The sequence below is a fragment of the Choloepus didactylus genome, chromosome 22 (genome assembly GCF_015220235.1).
Source record: "Choloepus didactylus isolate mChoDid1 chromosome 22, mChoDid1.pri, whole genome shotgun sequence".
Lineage (NCBI taxonomy): Eukaryota > Metazoa > Chordata > Mammalia > Pilosa > Megalonychidae > Choloepus > Choloepus didactylus.
The window spans coordinates 22,531,895-22,550,626 of NC_051328.1; the positions used below are offsets into that span (position 1 = coordinate 22,531,895).

Below are 18,732 nucleotides of genomic sequence, written 5' to 3' on the forward strand. Positions count from 1 at the left end.
AGACAGCAGACCAGTTAGGAAGAGGGGTGGGTGGGTGTGGTGAAGAAATGGGGGCAGATATCTCTTCAAGAGACTCAGCTCTGAAAGGGGAAGAGAGAAATGGGGGCACGGGAGGGCAGGCGGTAACTGGAGAGAGAGATAGGCCCACAGAGAGGTCATGTGGTTTTGCAGTTGCTTTTTTTTAAAATTCAGTTTTATTGAGATATATTCACATACCACACAATCATCCATAGTGTACAATCAACTGTTCACAGTACTATCTTATAGCTTTGCACTCATCACCCCAGTCTACCCTTGAACACCTTCCCTGCACCAGAAAGAACCAGAATAAGAATAAAAAATAAAAATAAAAAAGAACACTCAAATCATCCTCCCCATCCCACCCTATTTTTCATTTAGTTTTTGTCCCCATGTTTGTACTCATCTATCCATACACTGGATAAAGGGAGTGTGATCCACAAGGTTTTCACAATCACACTGTCACCCCTTGTAATCTACATTGTTATACAATTGTCTTCAAGAGTCAAGGCTACTGGGCTGGAGTTTGGTAGTTTCAGGTATTTAATTCTGGCTATTCCAATACATTAAACCTAAAAAGTGTTATCTATATAGTGTGTAAGAATGTCCACCAGAGTGACCTCTCGACTCCATTTGAAATCTCTCAGCCACTGAAGCTTCATTTAGTTTCATTTCACACCCCCCTTTTGGTCAAGAAGATGTTCTCAATCCCACGATGCCGGGTCCAGATTGATGCTGTAGTTGCTTTTTAAGTTAATTTTATACTGAACTATAATACATATAAACAAAAGGGTATGTGTCCTAAGTGTACAGCTCAGTCAATTTTCACAAGTGAACAAACCATATACAGCATCCAATTCAGGAAATAGAGCATTACCAGAAACCACCTCCAGGTACTACCTCCCAAGGGTAATCACTATCCTGACTTCTATCACCATACATTAGTTTTGCCTTTTTTGAACCTATGTTCCCTCTTGTGTCTTGCTTTTTTCACTCAAAATTATGTCATAAAATTCATCCATATTGTTGTATGTCATTATAGATCATTCTTTTTGCTGTATAGTATCCCAACATCTATTCCAGATGGACCTTTGGGTGGTTTCCAGGGTTGTTTTTATTTATTTATTTTTTAAGTGGGAATGACTTCAGCTTGTTTGAAGCTTGTAGAGAAAGTCTGAAACATCTTTCACGAGAAGGGAGAGATGACAAGGGCCACACGTGAGGATTTACCTGGTGGAAAAATGAGAGCCTGGCTGAGGTTGATAACTTCTGTGGTTCCAGCCGGGCTGCTGTGCCAGGACCTCTGGCAGCTCCTGCCAGTCTGTGTGCAGGTGCAGAGAAAGCAGGGAGTTGGGTTGCCCAGCATTGGTTTCTGCCAGGTAGGAGAGAGGTGCAGAGCGCTGAGGATATTAGCAGCAGGCGAGTGATGGAGTAGTGGCTGTGGGTCCAGGCTGGGGAGTGTGCGTAGGGTAAGTAGGGAAGAGAAGGTTGGATGAAGGCTGGCAGAGAGAAAGAAAGCAGAGGCAGACTCTGAGCTCTGTGCAGGGCTGCACCCCCAGTGACTGGTACCTGTTTGGCACAGGGCTGTCACTCAGGAAGTGGCTGAATAAATGAGCTGAGGGCTCAAGGGAACAGAGGGCTCAGGTAGAAGGCAGGTGGGTTGGGGTGATGGAGACAGCCTGAAGGTGTGGTCAAGGTGGTTGTCCTTTAGGAAAACAGCATTGCAGAGGAAGGTGATAAGACTGGGGTGTTCCTGTGGGGGGTGGCTGAAGAGAGCAGAGAGGCCAGAGGTGGGCGGGCAGTCTATGGTGTAGGGTGCAGTGTCCGGTCTTCAGGGACGTAGGGAAAGACAGCATTTCTAAACCGGAGTCCTGGACCTCTTGCATCTGAATTTGTATGGGAGTGGTGGGCTTGTTGGAAATGCAGACCCCTGGCCCCACCCCAGGTGCTAGAGAAAGGAAGCACAGTGGGGCAGAGTTGAACCTCAAAGGACAAGGAGTGTTTATGGGGTGGGGGAGCATCCAGTCCCTCTGAGGACCCTGAGAGTGGTGGTTTCTATCCAGGTCAGAGATGGATGAGGGATATTAGAGACCAGCACTGGGGAGGGAAGGGCCCAGCACAAAGAGGATTCAGGCCCTGAAGGGGCCCTTGTGGGCTGGGGGCCAGGAGGATGGAGCCTCAGCCTTAGCATGCAGCTGCAGCCAGAAAGGAGGGCTGGGTAGGCAGAGGGACTTGATCCTCTTCCCTGGTGATGAGCACCCCCTTGGGGTGGTGCATGGAACTGTGGGACTCTCTGTGTCCAGTTCCTTCTCTGCTTCCTTCCTGAGGCAGCAACACATTACATAGGGTTGATCCATCCAGCACATTTAGCCCCTCTCTTCTCAGCCTCCCAGGCCCTCATGCTCTGTGCCTTATTCTCTGCCGCCACTGACACAGTCCTTCCATTCGGCACCCCAGCCCTTCTTTCCACTCTCTCAGCCCCTGCCAGTCACCACCCTTCACTAACTCAGAACCTCAACCCTCAGTGTAATTCAGCCCCTCTCAACCCCCAGTCTTTGAGCTCCCCCTCCCCCATTCTCATTGTCCTCACTAAAGTCCCCGCTCAGGCCCCTCATTCTAATTTAAACCCCCATATTCACCGAAGCGTTCAATCCCTTTACACAATCCCGACGCCAGCAGAGAGGACCCTAGTCAATCTCCCCGAGGGGAATCCCCGGTCGCCTCTCCCGTGCGCCGGGCGGACCGAGGCCCCGGCGCCCCCTGGTCCGGCCGGTCCCGCCCCATCCCGGCGGGCTGAGTCAGGCGGCAGGAACTGGGCGGGGGGCGGTGTCGGGAGGAGCCGGAGCCCGAGCCAGAGCCGCTGGGAGCGAGCGCGGAGCCCAGCCGGGGCCGGCGGGGACGCGGGGGGCGAGCGCCCGGCGAGGGCCATCCCGGACCTACCATGAGTGCCAAGAAGAAAGGTAGGACCCGGCCTGGGGCTGCGGAGGTGCCCGGGTTGCCCCAAGGGGTGTGGAGCCAGATTCTGGGGGCCAGGGGTGCGCGGTTCTCCGGAGCCAGGTGGGGGTCTGCCGAAGATCCCTTTTCGCTTAGGGCGCGAGCGAAGGCCTCTGCCTGTGACTCAGTTTCCAGTTCCTAGCCGCAGGAAAGCCGAGGGGGCGGGGCACTTCTCGGCCCTGCCCCGCACTCTGGGAATCCCCGGCTGCAGGGCGCCGGGAGGACTCTGGCGCCGGGACGCCGTCGGGGGCTAGGGGGGAGCCGGCTTATTCCGGCGGGCGGGTCGCGGGAGCCAAACCCGCGCTGGCCGGGCCTGTTGGGCCGCTCCGCAGGGATAGGAGAGCGCACCCCGCCCAGTAACCTCCCGCGGCCTCTCGGGGTGGGGGCGCCGGCGCTCTAGGTCGACTTCGGGGGGGGGGGTCAGGGGGCAGGGCTGGGGAGCCCGCCCCGCCCCCGGGTAAACAGGCACTTCCGCGCATTCTTCGCGCGCTCCGCCCCTTTCCTGCCCCTTCCCAGACCCGGGAGGGTCCTCGCACGACCCCCCTTCCTGCGCTGCGGCAGGCGGAGCCGGCATCTCAGGAGGAAGCGGGGGCCGAGTCGAGGCCACGCTGAGTCCCAGTCCCCCGCGGCCGCCCTGTCATTAGCTCCCAGGACTGCGAGGTTGCCGGACTCCCGGCGTCGGGCCGTGGCCGGCAGGGCTGAGTATGGAGGCCGGAGCCCGAGGGGTCAGCCATACCTGGTGATCGGGAAGAACCTGATCCGGGCCTGGGACCGGGCCACGGGGAGAGGGCTTCCCGGGTCCCACTGGTGCTGGATACCCTCCCTCGCCACCTCCAGGGAGCCCCGCACGGACTCATTCCATGATGTCCCTGTCGGTGCGGCCGCAGCGCCGCCTGCTCAGCGCCCGGGTCAATAGGAGCCAGTCCTTCGCAGGTGTCCTCGGCAGCAGTCACGAGCGGGGGCCCAGGTATGCGGCGGAGGGAGGGTCAGGAGAGTCGCATGGGATTCGGCTGGGATGTGTAATGAGGGCTTAGGGGACTCCAGCTGGCCCCTTTCTGAGCACTGCCTCTACTCCAGGAGCTTCCCGGCCTTCAGCCCCCCGGGGCCCCCACGGAAGCCCCCAGCGCTCTCCCGAGTGTCCAGAATGTTTTCCGTGGCACACCCAGCCCCGAAGGTGCCGCAGCCTGAGCGACTTGATGAAGTGTATGCTGCGCTGAAGCGAGGCTTGAGGTATGCAACTCCCTTTCCAACCATTTTCCCCTTTTGCTAGTAGGAACTTTTCCCAGCCCAGAGCTTCCTCTCTCCACTGCCTGTACCCTGGGCAGCAGGGGGCTGGAGAGGTAAACCAATTCTTGTCCTCACCTTTCCCCAGGGCCTACTTGGAAGTACACCAGCAAGAGCAGGACAAACTTCAGGGGCAGATAAAGGAGTCCAAGAGGAACTCCCGCCTGGTGAGTGGGGAGAGGCAGAGATGCCCTGGATGATGCCCTCTCCTTTGCCTTTGTGGTTTTGGGGACTGGGCAGGACAAGCCCTGGGTGACATCGGGGCTGTTTTCTGGAATGACTTAGTTTAGATGTGACTGAAAAAGGAGATATCACGGAAGGCTGGGGGGTTCCACCCCAACTCCTTTGCTGTGCACACTTCCTGTCTGGGATCCAGTACTGCCCCCCCGAGAGCTTCCAGTGGGGTGGGTCAGTTCCCCACAGTCTTAGACAACAGATTATGTTGTAGTGGTACTAAAGAGAAAGACTTGGCTCTTCCTGGGGAAGAGGTCAGGGCTTCCCATAGGGGGGGACATTTCTGCTGGGTCTTGAAGGATGAATAGGAGTTCCCTAGCAGACGGAACCAGCCATGAGACACAGAACTCTCCCCAGAGGCCATGGGCCAGAGGAGAGGTCCCAGGGAAGAGGTGGAGAGGGGGTGCTGGAGGGATCTTGGGGACCAGATGTGTCACCAGACATGCAGGAAGGAGGGTCAGTTCCTGATGGCTGCAGTGATGTGAACTGTGGTGTGAGAGGAGGAAGGGGAGGTATGGGTAGTCAAGTGCTGCTGATCAGTTCTCACCATACCTCCTAAGTCCGTTTCTCATCTCCCCCCGACAGGGCTTCCTGTATGACTTGGACAAGGTAAGTGTGTCCTATATGGCGATGGGAAGCATTGGCTTATGGGGAAGGTAAAGAGCCCTGGCCTCAGGCCCTTCTTGACCCCCTTTTCCCCCAGCAAGTCAAGTCCATTGAACGCTTCCTACGACGGCTGGAGTTCCACGCCAGCAAGGTATCTGTGCAGCATGCATGTGCCCATGTGGGGGGGGGGGGACTGCGGTGTCATGGGGCAGTGTGGGGGTAGGGGATGCTCGGTGAGTGAATGACTGACCCCAGCAGTCTCAGGCCCTCCCCTGCCACCCCCCTCACCTGCTAGATTGATGAGCTGTATGAGGCATACTGTGTCCAGCGGCGTCTACGGGATGGTGCCTACAACATGGTCCGTGCCTACAGCACTGGATCCCCAGGGAGCCGCGAGGCCCGGGACAGCCTGGCTGAAGCCAGTCGGGGGCATCGAGAGTACACGGAGGTGAGGGACGGGTGCTCATGAGGCAGAGGCACAGGGAGTGGCCGAGCTGGAGAGCGGGGCTGGTTCTTGACCCCCTCCTGCCCTTGTCCCCTCCCTCCCAGAGCATGTGTGTGCTGGAGAGCGAGCTAGAGGCACAGCTGGGCGAGTTCCACCTCCGGATGAAAGGTACCGTGTCATGGGGTCAAATGGGTGGCAGGGCAGGCTGTTCCTGGGACCCCTCCCAACATGGCAATCTACTTCTGCCCCTACCCCCAGGGCTGGCTGGCTTCGCCCGGCTGTGTGTAGGTGATCAGTATGAGGTATGAGGATGTGCAAGGAAGGGCTGGGATGGTGGGGTCGGTACTTGGAGGACTGCCCTCACCCCACCTCTTCCGCCAGATCTGCATGAAGTATGGTCGTCAGCGCTGGAAACTCCGGGGCCGCATTGAGGGTAGTGGGAAGCAGGTGTGGGACAGTGAGGAAACCATCTTTCTGCCTCTGCTCACAGAATTCCTGTCCATCAAGGTGATGTCCCTGCCCAGGACTGTAGAACACCATGACCCTGGGGACCCCCAAGACCCTGTGAACTCCTGGTGACCCTCATGACCCCAAGACCCTGCAAACTCCAACCCCTGTGACCTCCTCATGATCCATGGCCCTGTGAATGTGTGACCCATGACCTTCATGGCCCTGTGATTTCCTCATGATCTCTGTGGCCTAGAGAATGACAATCTTTGTGACTCCTATGACTTTGTGGCCCCCTTGAGCCTGTGACTTCCTCATGGTCTTCTGACCCTATGAGCATTTGACCTTTTGGACTCCCAGGAAGCTGTGACCCTCATGACCTCGGTGACCCTGCAAGCTCAGACCTCTGTGATCCCCATGCTCGCAGACTGCTTCCAGCTGCCCTGGCCCCACACACCTGAGAACTCCAGTCCCTGTGACCTCTTTGTGACCCCATGCCCCTGTGAATGTGTGACCTCATGATCCTCTGCAGCTCTCGCAACCTCAGTGATATACAAATTCAGAGCTGTGATCTCCCACCTCATGGCTCCTACACCCTTGTGACCCTGCTGCTTGCTGTTGGCTACAGGTGACAGAGCTGAAGGGCCTGGCCAACCACGTGGTCGTGGGCAGCGTGTCCTGTGAGACCAAGGACCTGTTTGCCGCCCTGCCGCAGGTTGTGGCTGTGGACATCAATGACCTCGGCACCATCAAGCTTAGCCTGGAAGTCACATGGAGGTTGTTGGGGCTGAGGGGTTTGAGGCCAGGGCCAGGGGGACTGTGGGACCTACTAACAGCCCCTTCCTTCCCCAGTCCCTTCGACAAGGATGACCAGCCCTCAGCCACTTCTACTGTCAACAAGGCCTCCACAGTCAGCAAGCGCTTCTCCACCTATAGCCAGAGCCCACCAGACACACCCTCGCTTCGGGAACAGGCCTTCTACGTGAGTCACAGCCCAGGCCCTGGCCTCACAAGCCCCCAAGAGCCCCTCGGGGGTGGTCCTGAAATACCCTTTTGTCTCTCCCAGAACATGCTGCGGCGGCAGGAGGAGCTGGAGAATGGGACAGCGTGGTCCCTGTCATCCGAATCTTCAGATGACTCCTCCAGCCCACAACTCTCAGGCGCAGCCCGCCACTCCTCAGCCCCCAGGCCCCTGGTGCAGCAGCCAGAACCCCTGCCCGTCCAAGTTGCCTTCTGTAGGCCTGAGACCCCCACTTCTGGGCCCGTGGATGAGGAGCGGGCCATGGCCCCAGTCCTAGCCAATGGGCACATCCCCTACAGCCGGACTCTGAGCCACATCAGTGAGGCCAGTGTGGACGCTGCCTTGCCTGAGGCTTCAGTGGAGGTTGTGGACCTAGAAAGCCCAGCCTGGGTACCTAGCCTGCCTGGACACCCAGATCCCACCCATGGAGAACACCCTCATCCTGTCACGCCTGCCCTGGACCCTGGCCTTTCTGCCACAAGTCCTACCCTCCGTACAGTAGGGCCTGCCCACACAGCTGCAGACCCCGCCCCATCTACATACCCAGACTCAGTTCACAAGGCCACTGACTCCAGCCCTCCTGAACTGCCAGGCCCTACTCTCACCACTACAAGCTCTACCTGTAGAGCCACAAGCCCCACCTACAGTGCTACAGGCTTCTCCCACACTACCACAGGCTCTACCCACAAGCCCCCAGTCTCTGCCCTCACCACTACAGGCCCTCCCTCCAGTGCTGCAGTCCCTCCCCCCAACAGCACAGGCCTAATCCAGACTATCACAAGCCCCACCCACATGGTCACAAGCTCCACCCACAAGCCAATACTCTCTACCTTAATTACTACAGGCCCAGCTCAGACCAGCAGAAGCCCCACACACACGACTGGAGGTTCCACAAACACTACTGCAAGCGCTACCTGTACAACTGCAAGTCCCACCCAAACTGTCCCAAGCCCTCCCCATACTTCCCCAAGCCGTACTCACAAAACCGGGATGTTAGCTGGCCCTACTACAAGTCCTACCGCTAATGCTACAGGTCCAGTCCAGACCTCCACAAGTCCCATCGACTCTGCCACAAGCCCCCCCCTTAAAACTGTAAGCCCCTCCACTTCTCCAGACCTTGTTACTTTCACCAGCCCCTCTGTGCATGCAGACCCCACCCTCCCAGGCAGGAACTCCTTGCCCTGTGGCTCTCTAGTCTCCACACCCTGCACTCAGGCAGAGCCCATAGCTCCCAGCACCTACCAAAGTCCTACCTGTTCTGGTAGGGAACCCCTCATAAGACCTGTCCCAAATTCCCCAGGACCCATCCTTCAGAGCCCAAGTCCCCCTCCCTCACCCCTAGCCCCTGTACCCCAGGATTCAGACCTTAGCCTGGCTATGGCTGCCCAAGCCCCAGTCCCAGGAGCAGCTGGAGGAGCTGGGGACAGGAGGCTGGAGGGGGCTTTGGGGGCCCTGGCGGCTGCCCTGGATGACTATCGAGGCCAGTTCCCTGAGCTGCAGGGCCTGGAGCAGGAGGTGACCCGACTGGAGAGTCTGCTGATGGTGAGGAGGGCTGGGCTGGGCTGGGCTGGGCTGCAGCATCGCAGGGAGGGCAGCTAGGCAGTGGCGGCAGCTCTGACTTCCTTTGCAACCCCAGCAGAGACAAGGCCTGACCCGCAGCCGGGCCTCCAGCCTTAGCATCACCGTGGAGCATGCCCTGGAGAGCTTCAGCTTCCTCAACGAAGATGAAGGTGAAGACAATGACTGTCCTGGAGACAGGTGAGGGGGGAAGAGGTTAGATGGGGCTAGGTGAGGGGGAACAGGCAGGTGGGGCATATGAGGGCAGCAAAACTGGAGGTGGGCATGAGGGAACGGTCTTACTGGCAGGTGTTTCTGTATTCCCCCCTCCCCTGTACCTCTCCTTCTGCGTCCTTGATGTCCATGTCTTCAACCCCATCTGTATCCCCAGTGCTGCTGGCCGCCTTCCTGCTTGTCACTAGAATGCCTTCCTTCCCCACCAGTCCCCATCTTCCTGTGAGCCTCCAGCTCTTCCTCTCTCCTTGGCCTCATCCTGGACCCACCTTGTGTATGGGCCATTTCAGTGCCTCCCCATGCAACCTGGGTCCCCCAGCATCAAGCCCCTCCATCTCGATCCTAGCTCCCTGAGGCTCTAGCCTGTTGGCTGTCTGTCCCAGAGTCTTTGCCAAATCCCAGTTGAGGGTTGTATCCAGCCCTTCCTCCGACTGCTGCTGCCCAAGTTGTGGCCCTGTGCCCTGTGACCCTTGGGCGCTAGTCCCTTTGCGGTCCACACTTCATAGACCATCTCACCTATATCCTTACTCCCTCCCATCCCATCCCTGGCAGGCCCAGCAGTCCTAGCTGGCGGTGGCACAGAGCAGACTGACTCTGGAGACCCCTGCTACCGCCTGCTGCTCCCAGTCCCTTCCTCCTTCCAGTAGTTCTCTGTGAACTTACCCATTATCTGTTGTCTATGCATTGTCTGTTCTTTCATCCTGGGATGGGGGAAGCTCAATAAAAATGTGACCAGGTGGTGATCTGTGCTCCCGGGGTGCTTGACCCCATTTTTCTCTCAGGCCCCCAAGCAGCCTGGAGCCTGGGGCTGAGGACGGCCTAGACTCACCCAGTGCCCACCCCCTCAGCACAGGGTGTCCAGCTCTGGATGCTGCCTTGGTCCAGCACCTGTACCACTGCAGCTGCCTCCTGCTGGTGAGGCCTGCGGTGGTCCCCCACCCCTCTTAACGGCCCCTTACCCCAGAGAGCCCTGCACTTCAGTCCTGGCCCTCCACACCTCCTCTGAGTTCCACACCCCACTGCCCCAGGGCCCTGGCATCTGACCCTTGCTGAATGCAACACCTTCCACATGCTGGTTCCCCCCAACCTCTCCCATTGCATGCTGGGACTTACAGTCCTGGGATCTGAGCTACCTGACCACCCCTGTTCTCCAGAAACTGGGCACATTTGGGCCCCTGCGCTGCCAAGAAGGACAGGCCCTGGAGCGGCTGCTGCGGGAGGCCCGAGTGCTCGAGACAGTATGCAAGCTCAGCAGGCGATGGGAGATCCCTGCTACCTCTGCGGAGGAAGGTAAAGACCCTGTGGACTCTGGCTCTGGGGTCTGCCCCAAGCTCTCGCCCCTTTGCCCCCTTCCACGTCTGCCTGCCTGCCTGCCTGCCCTGTTGCTGATGGTTTCCCACACCTCCTCCCAGTGGTACAGTTCTCGGCCTCTCGGCCCGGCTTCCTGACCTTCTGGAACCAGTGCACAGAGAGACTCAGCCCCTTCATCTGCCCTGTGGAGCGGGTACTTCTCACCTTCTGCGATCAGTATGATGTCCGCCTCTCCCTGCGCCAGCCAGGCTTAGCCGAGGCTGGTGAGTGGGCTGCCCCCCTGCCCCTTCTTGCCTCTCATCTCAGATCCCCAGTGATAGGGACCTCAGGGAAAGCCAGGCCAGCCCACACAGACATACTGAGCTGAGCACTGTGAACAGATCACAAAGGCTCGTGCCCTGGGGCAAAAGCACCCAGATGGATACGGTTTGGACAGGGGGCTCTTGGACTTGAGGGGATAGGGGCACTCTTCCCTCTACGGGCCTGGGTCCATCAAACCCTGAGGCCTGGGGCATTGCCGCTCACAGTGTGTCTCAAGTTCCTGGAGGATGCCCTGGGGCAGAAGCTGCCCAGGAGGCCCCAGCGAGGCCCTGGAGAGCAGTTCACCATCTTCCAGTTCTGGAGTTATGTCGAGGCCCTAGACCACTCCACCATGGAGGCCTTTGTGACCGAGACTGCAGAGGAGGGTGAGCCAGCAGCCCTGATCACAAAGCAGCCTGACCGTGGGGGTGGGCCTGAGGGTGTGGACAAGGACATGAATGTACCCCAGGCTTCCCCACCCCAGGGGGCTCCTTGCCCTGCTACCTGGTCCTGACCCATCCTTTCCTTCTTCCAGTCTTACTGGTGCGGAATCTGAACTCAGATGACCAGGCTGTGGTTCTGAAGGCCCTGAGGTTGGCGCCCGAGGGGCGGCTACTTAGGGATGGGCTACGGGCCCTCAGCTCCCTGCTTGTCCATGGCAACAACAAGGTCATGGCTGCTGTCAGCACCCAGCTCCGGAGCCTGTCGCTGGGCCCTGCCTTCCGGGAGAGGGTAAGGGCTGGCCAAGGCTCCTTTGAGGGCAAGGGCTGGGGTCTCAGGCTTCCAGTGTCTGCCTAAGTCTGCCCTCCCACCCCACCCAGGCCCTCCTGTGCTTCCTGGACCAGCTCGAGGATGAGGATGTACAGACACGAGTGGCTGGCTGCCTGGCCCTGGGCTGCATCAAGGTGAACACTACCCACCCACACCACCTTTCCTCTCCCCTGCCAGTCCCCCTACCTCACCTCTGGGCTGTGGGCCTTTCCCACCTGCTCACTGGGCCCTCCCTCAATGCTTCCTCCCCTGGCAGGCTCCTGAGGGCATCGAGCCCCTCGTGTACCTGTGCCAAACAGACACGGAGGCCGTGCGGGAAGCTGCCCGGCAGAGCCTGCAACAGTGTGGTAAGGCTGGGGGACGATGGTTTGGCCAAGTGGAGTTCTGAGGATATCCTGTCTGATGGGAGGAGGAATGAGCTGGGGACAGGGCTGGGAGGGCTGGGATGGGGCTAGGGCTACCTCTGACCCCATCCTCACCCATTACAGGGGAAGAGGGGCAGTCTGCCCACCGGCGCCTGGAGGAGTCGCTGGACACCCTGCCCTGCATTTTTGGGCCCGGCAGCATGGCCAGCACAGCTTTCTAAACAGCCCCCCCCCCCCACTACCCCCACTTTCAGAGCTCACCAGGCACTGGGAAGGAGGGCGGGGGCTGGCTCCGGACACCCCTCCCCCACAGATTCCTATCAATGAAAATCTAATATATTCTTCTGTTACCCCTGGGGTTGGTAGAGTCAGTGCCTCCCAGCCTCGGCTCAGCACACCCCTTGCCACAAATCAGTGTCCGGGGCCTGGCCACCCTGCCTCTATCACCCATGTCCTTTGGTTTTGTATTTTATTTACAGAGTTTTACAGAAAATAAAAAAGCAAAATGCCTTTCCTATACTCTTAGCCCATGCTACAACAACACCCTCTGCTGTGTTCCTGCCCTACCTGACACTGGTGTGTCCTCAACTGTGACAGTGGCATATGCATTTGCCCTGGAAATCGGTGGAAGAGAGCACTGTGCATGGGACGTTGCTGAGGAGGCTCAGCTGGGCCTGCCCGGTGTCTGGGAGCTTCGGGCATTGGTCCCCTACTGTGGAGATGGCCCAGAGGGTCCCCAAAGGGTGCCTGTCCTGGGAACAGCTCTAGCCCTGGGGCATAGAGGAAGCTGGCTGGTTAAGCAGGTGTAGCTGGAGTTCCTGGCCATCAGGGGGCAGCAGAACACTACCAGGGGACGCTAGCATCTGGGCCTGCCCCTCTGCCCAGGCTGCTGCTTATCGAGGGGCTGAGCAAGGAGCTCCTTAAGGGCTGGACAGCCAGGGAGACAAGATCCTTGCAGGGAGGAAGAGCTGGGGCCTGGGAGGCAGGAGACCCGGATGGCTGCCCTGTGACCTTGACTGTGAGTCTTTTCCCTCCCTGAGCCTGCCTTTCCCTCTGTAATAACAAACCCGACTCAGCCGAGAGCTAGCCAATTGGTGCTGCTTCAGGAAGCAGGGCCCCAGGGAGAGGGTTCAGCTCCCCCAGAGCTACCCAGCACGTGAACGTCTGTTAATCCCCAAAAGCTAAGCGTTCTGTGAGGAACTTGAGGTGGGGGTGAGACTTCAGGATGGCAGCCCTGTTCTGAGGAGGGCCTGAGAAAGCCCACACCCATACCCAGATTTCATTATCTTGGTGCAAGGGAGACAGTGCACAGGCTGGGCCTCCCCCACTCCCTGAGCCCACTCTGGTGTCTCAGGGCCTGTGACAGTGGTACAGCAGCCTGACAGCATGTGTACAGAGGTTGCACCGGGGACAGTATGTGCCTGTGATGCAGGAAAAGCTAGTGAGGCACCAACAGTTCTCCATAGAGGGGGTGGGGGTGGGGGGCTTGACCCAGATCCCCAGGGAACCCTACCCCCCAGTGTTTTAGAGCTGTGCATGAAGAGGTTTGGCTGGGGCCTTAACCACCTGCTTAGGGAAGCCAAGCTGAGCAGAAAAACGGCAACAGGAAGGAGCACAGGAAACACCTGCGTGAATGCAGGTGGCTCATTCCAGGCAGGGTGGGGGTAGACACAGGCAAACGGCCCTCGGCACATTTGCACAGCTCTGTGTTCCCTCTGCAGCTATGATGGTGTAGCTCACCATCTTGAGGGGTTAGTTGGGGTGGCAATGGTCTGGGAGCACAGAGGCAAACAGATGAGGGACCAAGCCAGCACCCAAAGCTGGCCATGCCCCAAGGGCCCCTGCAAGGGGCTACAGCCCCAGACCACCCCTAATAACCCCACAGGCCTGAGGCCCCACAAGAGGGGAAGCTGGATAGGACTGTCCACTAGCATTGAAAGCATAGCCTGTGTGGTGGGGAAAGAGGAAGTGACCAGGTCCTGGGAAAGTGCAGACAGGGGTGACTGGGCCAGCATGAGCTCACAGCTCAATCCACATAGAGAGCTGGGTCTGGGCTAGAAAAGGGGAGATGAAAAAATGTCCTTAGCCCAGCTGGAGGGACAAGGCCCCTGACTCTTTGTCTTTTTCAAGGGGGGTCTTGAGGCCAAAGCCTGGCATTCAACTCTAGCTGAGAGTGTGTGTGAGGAGCTAGAATTGGACCACTGTGAGCACAGCCAGGTAGAGATGAAGGGCTATCAAAGTAAAGGGCAAAAGGGAATAAACACTCAGGCCTTTGCCCCTTCAAGCCGACCTTGCTCAGAGCAGTGACGAGCCACTTGGCCCCCTCCATCAGTGGTTCAAAGTCAGGCTGAATGGGCCTCCTTCACCCCATGCCCTCCCCATGTCTGTGAGATGCTGGATGGCAAGTCTTCCTTCCTGCAGTCATCATGTCCCATCCCATCCCCTCAGCCCCTAGCCACAGCCTCACAGGTGCCCTTGCCCCTCACAAGTCTTCACATGGGGCAAAGCTGCTCCCCAGCGCCCCCCACCTCCTACCCTGCTGTCAGGTGGGCCTGGGGAGGCATTCGTTCCTGCTGCCTCAGACTCAGGATAGTCAGGGGCCTGCTGCACAAGTCGATGACACCCTCAGGAATCAAAGGCACCACGGCAGGGAAAGCCTGCAGCCAGCTGTCCTGTGGAGCCTGTGTCAGCCTCAGTGAGGGCACAGATGGCAGTGGGCCTTCAAGGCCTGTGACTACAAAGCAGTCTACCATTGAGGCTGCAGCCATGCCCTGGCCATCGTCTTCGGTGCTCTCCTCAGAAGTAAACTGATACGCAAGCACTGCAAAGAAGGGGCCAGGCCGAGGGAGTCCAGGATACAGTTTATTGTTTTGGTGGTCACTGGAGCTTCCTCCTCACTCCTCTCCTTCCTCTCACCTTCTCCCATCCTTACCTTTTCTCCTGTCTCCCATTCTTCTTTGTTTATTCAAAGCTGCAGAAAACAAAACAAAACAAAAAAAAAAAAGAAAGAAAAAAAAGGCATGTGAAGGCAAAGAAGCAGATGGGTTGGCACGTGGGAAGAGGACTGTTTCTTTGTCTCACCCACAGAGTGGGGGTGCCTTCCTTGTGTGTTTCTGTGCCTGATGTGTGGGTACAATGTGCTGAATCCAGGCATTTGACACACTCCCTCCTCTGCTCCCACCGCCTAGCTCATAGCTCTGGGATGTCCTATTCAGGCCATCTGACTCCAAATGGACAGAAGGCTGTTGACTTGGTGGCTAGGTGTGGATACTAAGGTCTGAAAAAGGTACTTCAGGCCTGGCTGATATGGGAGGGTGAGTTGGGAAGGACTCCACTGTCTTTACATAAACTGCTAAGGAGGCACAATTTATCATTTAGAAATAAGACCATCATTGATCTGGGAGAAAGAGTGCTCTTCTTTCAGAAGGTTGTGAGCAGGTGATGGCCACTAATCTAAGTTTGATGTCAAGGACCAAGTCTCACTTGTCTCTGAACACACCAAGGGCAAAGGGCACTCAAAAAAGGTTCCAATTACAGTGGTTGAATAAGCAGATGAATTACTATGGCTAACACCTAATGTTTCCAGCCATTGCCTCGGAATCTTTTTATAGCTTCCTCCTCCTCCTCTTCAAGCATCCCTGGGATATTCAGAATTGTGCAACTATGACCACAATCAATTTTAGAACATTTTCATCAACCCCAAAAGAAACCCTGCACCACTCAGCCATCACCCTCCAATCCTTCCATTCTCCCTTTCCCTGATCCCCACTCCAGGCCTAGACAACCACTAATCTACTTACTGTCTCTATAGTATGATTTGCCTATCCTGGATACTTCATATAAATGAAATTGGGTTAGGTTTTCCAACTTGCCCAGTTCTAAGATTCCCTGGGAATTTCCCTGGAGATTCAAATTCTTCAGATCTTGGAGGGGTAAGGGAATGTATTTTTTAACACATGCTCTGGGTGACTCGCTATTTGATCAAGCTGCATCTTCCTTTACTATCCTCAGCACCCAAAGCCAGGTACACAGTAAGTGGTCAAGAAATAGCTTTTGAATAAATACTTCTAAAACTGGTGTCTGGCTCTGGGCTCCCCACAGTCAACTCTCCAACTGATGTCTGAGTCTCATCTCAAATGCAATCTGAAAACATTTCAAGTATAAAGCACAATATATTTAATGTAGAAAAAGCCTGAAAACCCAAAACACTTCCCCCTAACCTCCATGAGGCACAGCTTTTCAGAATGCACTTTCACTACTGGGAACCCAGTTAGAGAATGGAACAGAAACCTGAACAGGGGACAGCAAGGGGAGGCAGAGCAGCAGTCAGTCTGGTGGAGGCAAGCAAGCTGAATCCACAGAGCCCAAAGGAGCAATTAGAAATGAGGCTGAAGAGGTGAGCAGGGGTGTGGTCTGAGCAGCCTTGGGTGGCTGAGGAGTTTGGAATTTACTCCCACAGCACTGTGGAGCCACCCATGGGCATGAAGCAGGGGACTTCTGTGATCATATCTGTGCTTTGGAAAGGTCACTCTGGCAGTGTGAAAGGAGGAGCCAGGAAATGAGGGAGTCTGGGGCTGCTGTCAGAAGTGATCGTGGCCTGGGCTGGGTTGGGGGCAGTGAGATGCAGAAGAGGTTGGATTGAAGAGATGTTCTAATGGCCCAGCTGATGGATGGATGGTGGTATCTTTCACTGGGGGAGCCCTAGAGAAGCAGGCTGGGAGGACAGTGACAAAGCTGAGAAGAGTGGCCTGGGGCCATCCAGGTGTCCAGAAAGGAGCTTGACATGTGGGTCTGGGGCAAGAAGAGAGGGTGTGGGCAGCAGGCAGAAGCGTGAGTCATCCTCACTTAACTGTGAAGTTTCATAAGACCACCTTGATGTCCAGTGACCTCTCTGTTCCTCCCACACATGTAGCCCATACCTTTTCATTTGCCTCTTCATCCTTGACTTTTGCCTACTAATGTGCATGAGGTTTAGTGAGGTCTCTCCAGACTAACAGACAAAATATTAGGCACTCAAAGGCTAGGGGCATCATCTATTTCTGGTTTTTGCTACCTACCCTGGAGCACAGACCTGGGCCCCAAGGAGTTATTCAGAATATACTTATAGATTAATAAGTGGGCTCCCCAAATATCTCTGCATTCTGCCAGCCCAAGTACTTAAAATTTCTGCCATTAAAGCCCTTCCTTTGGGTTAAAGCAGTAGTGTCCAACTGGTCTTCAGTGCAGAAACCTTTGTGTTTTTTTCCCCTACCAAATCACATGAAATTCGGAGAAGGAGGAGAGGATGAGGGAACAGGGAGGCCCAGAGCCTGCTTCATGGAGCACCCTTCCCCATCTAAGGCAGCCTCTGAGCTAAAGCATCATCTCCATGGAAATGTTATCTGGCAGAGTGAGGAGCTCTGAACAGCCAATGAGAGAACAGGGAGAGACCTGGAAGACCTGAGCACTCATTCTGGTTCTGCCAACAAGTTACTGGTTGACCATGAGCACAGTCATTTCATTTCTTAGGTTTAGGACAAAACTGTGCCTGGTTCACCAAATACAACAGTGGGAAACAACTGAAAGGGCAGGCATAAGGGTGTTTTGCAAAATGAAAAATGCAAGAATGAGATGGATTATTAAAGGGTGATCAATGCATGACTGAAAAATGCAGGTAAGAACACAGAAGACAAGACTAACCTACCTCCCAAATGTGCAGAGGGTCCTTTAGACTTTAAAAAGCAGTAAAAAAAAAAAAAAAAAAAAAAGGAATATAGCTTTCACAGTGGCCTAAAGAAAGCAGACATCAATAAAGGAAAAAAGTCCCTTGGTCTCAGCCAGAGATGATGTAGGAGAAAAGGTCTTTAAAATGTTAAAAGAAAGTGGTTGGTCTTGGCAGCTGATGCTGATAGACATGGATAGCTTTCCAAATGTCTTATAAGTTTTAGCATCACCACTCTACACCCTAGTCCAATGGTGGGGGATGACTTGCTTTCCCCTCAAAGACCCTTGTGAACTTTTTTGCCTTTGATTATGGCTCTTCACGGACATGCCTTTGCTTGGCTTGAGAATGCCTTTTGATTCTGTCAGATCAAACTAAACCAAGACACCCTTGGAGAATGATTTGCTTCTTTATCTATGAACCGAACACTTTGTATTTCTTTCCATTATAACAATTATCGCATTAATGATTTCTCTTTCTCACTCTCTCTCTTTTTTAATGAGTCTTACCAGTTAAACCTTGAAAACAAGGACAGGAGGCATGTCTTGGGTCGTCTTTGTATTCCTAGTGGTAGCACAGGGAGCTGTATACAGCACGTGCATAATAAACGTTTGCTAGGTTGGATCATGTCTCATACATGTCCTATAGCAGGCACACAGGAAGCAGGAGCATTTGGGGTTTAACTTTAGGCCTTACCTAAAATAGGCAAGAAGATTGTTACTCACTGTTGCTCAGAAAATAAACACATCTCCTCTTCATTTGTTGATTCTCTTGTTCAAAAGAACATGTAAGTGATCACGACTATTGCAAGTTTTACATGGGGCAACAGCAGGAGCCAAGGAAGATCTTGGAAATGGAATTGTTCTCCAAGAATCATAGCATAATGTTGCCTTTCCCAGAAAGAATGGTTCCTAGAGTCAGGGAAAGCCTAATCAGTAATTCATACGGTTCTGTTGATGAATCTAGATGACCATGTCCATCAGAAGGTAGATTTGGGAGTGACAGTAAGTAATGGGAAGCATAAAAGAAATATAATATTTACATTTGTTGTATGATTACTGATGCCTAGAACTGGGCCAAAACTTTACTTGCATTTTCTCATTTTATCCTTAACACTGTGTGAAGTGAGTACAATTACCATCTTATTTTAGAGGAGAAACTTGCAGTTGAGTGGTTACTAATTCACCTATGAACACGCAGCTAACAAGGAGCCAAGACAGGACCTGAATCCAGAACAATCTGACTCCAGCATTCAGAGTGGGTAATAGTAAACATTTCAGTTATATAACTAGCACCACTTAATCTAACTCACTACTCACCAAAAGCTTTCTAGTAATTTGCCTTCCCAGAACATTCCGTAGGGAGACCATGCCTTTTGCCAGCACGAGAACACCACCTCACTTGCCAGTTAGTAAAGCAGGACTCTGTTTACCCATCAAGTCCC

At 55.2% G+C, this 18,732-nt stretch overlaps 1 protein-coding gene across 2 annotated transcripts; it reads left to right on the forward strand.

The window, feature by feature from the left end:
• Nucleotides 1–1,822: 1,822 nt before the first annotated feature.
• RIPOR1 (RHO family interacting cell polarization regulator 1) lies at nucleotides 1,823–12,106 on the forward strand. 2 transcript variants are annotated; one of them, XM_037815652.1, is made up of 22 exons: nucleotides 2,960–2,978; nucleotides 3,850–3,979; nucleotides 4,090–4,242; nucleotides 4,385–4,463; nucleotides 5,116–5,139; nucleotides 5,234–5,287; nucleotides 5,432–5,584; nucleotides 5,686–5,749; nucleotides 5,840–5,883; nucleotides 5,963–6,088; nucleotides 6,657–6,805; nucleotides 6,881–7,010; nucleotides 7,095–8,591; nucleotides 8,686–8,807; nucleotides 9,623–9,755; nucleotides 9,995–10,130; nucleotides 10,253–10,414; nucleotides 10,679–10,837; nucleotides 10,987–11,183; nucleotides 11,273–11,356; nucleotides 11,479–11,569; nucleotides 11,711–12,106. In XM_037815652.1, exons 1-22 carry the CDS (start codon nucleotides 2,960–2,962, stop codon nucleotides 11,806–11,808), a joined length of 3,804 nt encoding a protein of 1,267 aa, XP_037671580.1. In that variant the 3' UTR covers nucleotides 11,809–12,106. The 2 variants fall into 2 exon arrangements, with proteins under 2 accessions (XP_037671579.1, XP_037671580.1); XM_037815651.1 differs by having other exon boundaries at nucleotides 1,823–2,978; nucleotides 6,657–7,010.
• The last annotated feature ends 6,626 nt before the right edge of the window (nucleotides 12,107–18,732 follow it).

Bases quoted from the DNA above. Each gene is read 5' to 3' on its own strand.
- RIPOR1 (XM_037815651.1), top strand. The intron at 4,464-5,115 runs GTGAGTGGGGAG...TCCCCCCGACAG, and splicing joins CCAAGAGGAACTCCCGCCTG to GGCTTCCTGTATGACTTGGA. The intron at 5,750-5,839 runs GTACCGTGTCAT...CCCTACCCCCAG, and splicing joins GTTCCACCTCCGGATGAAAG to GGCTGGCTGGCTTCGCCCGG.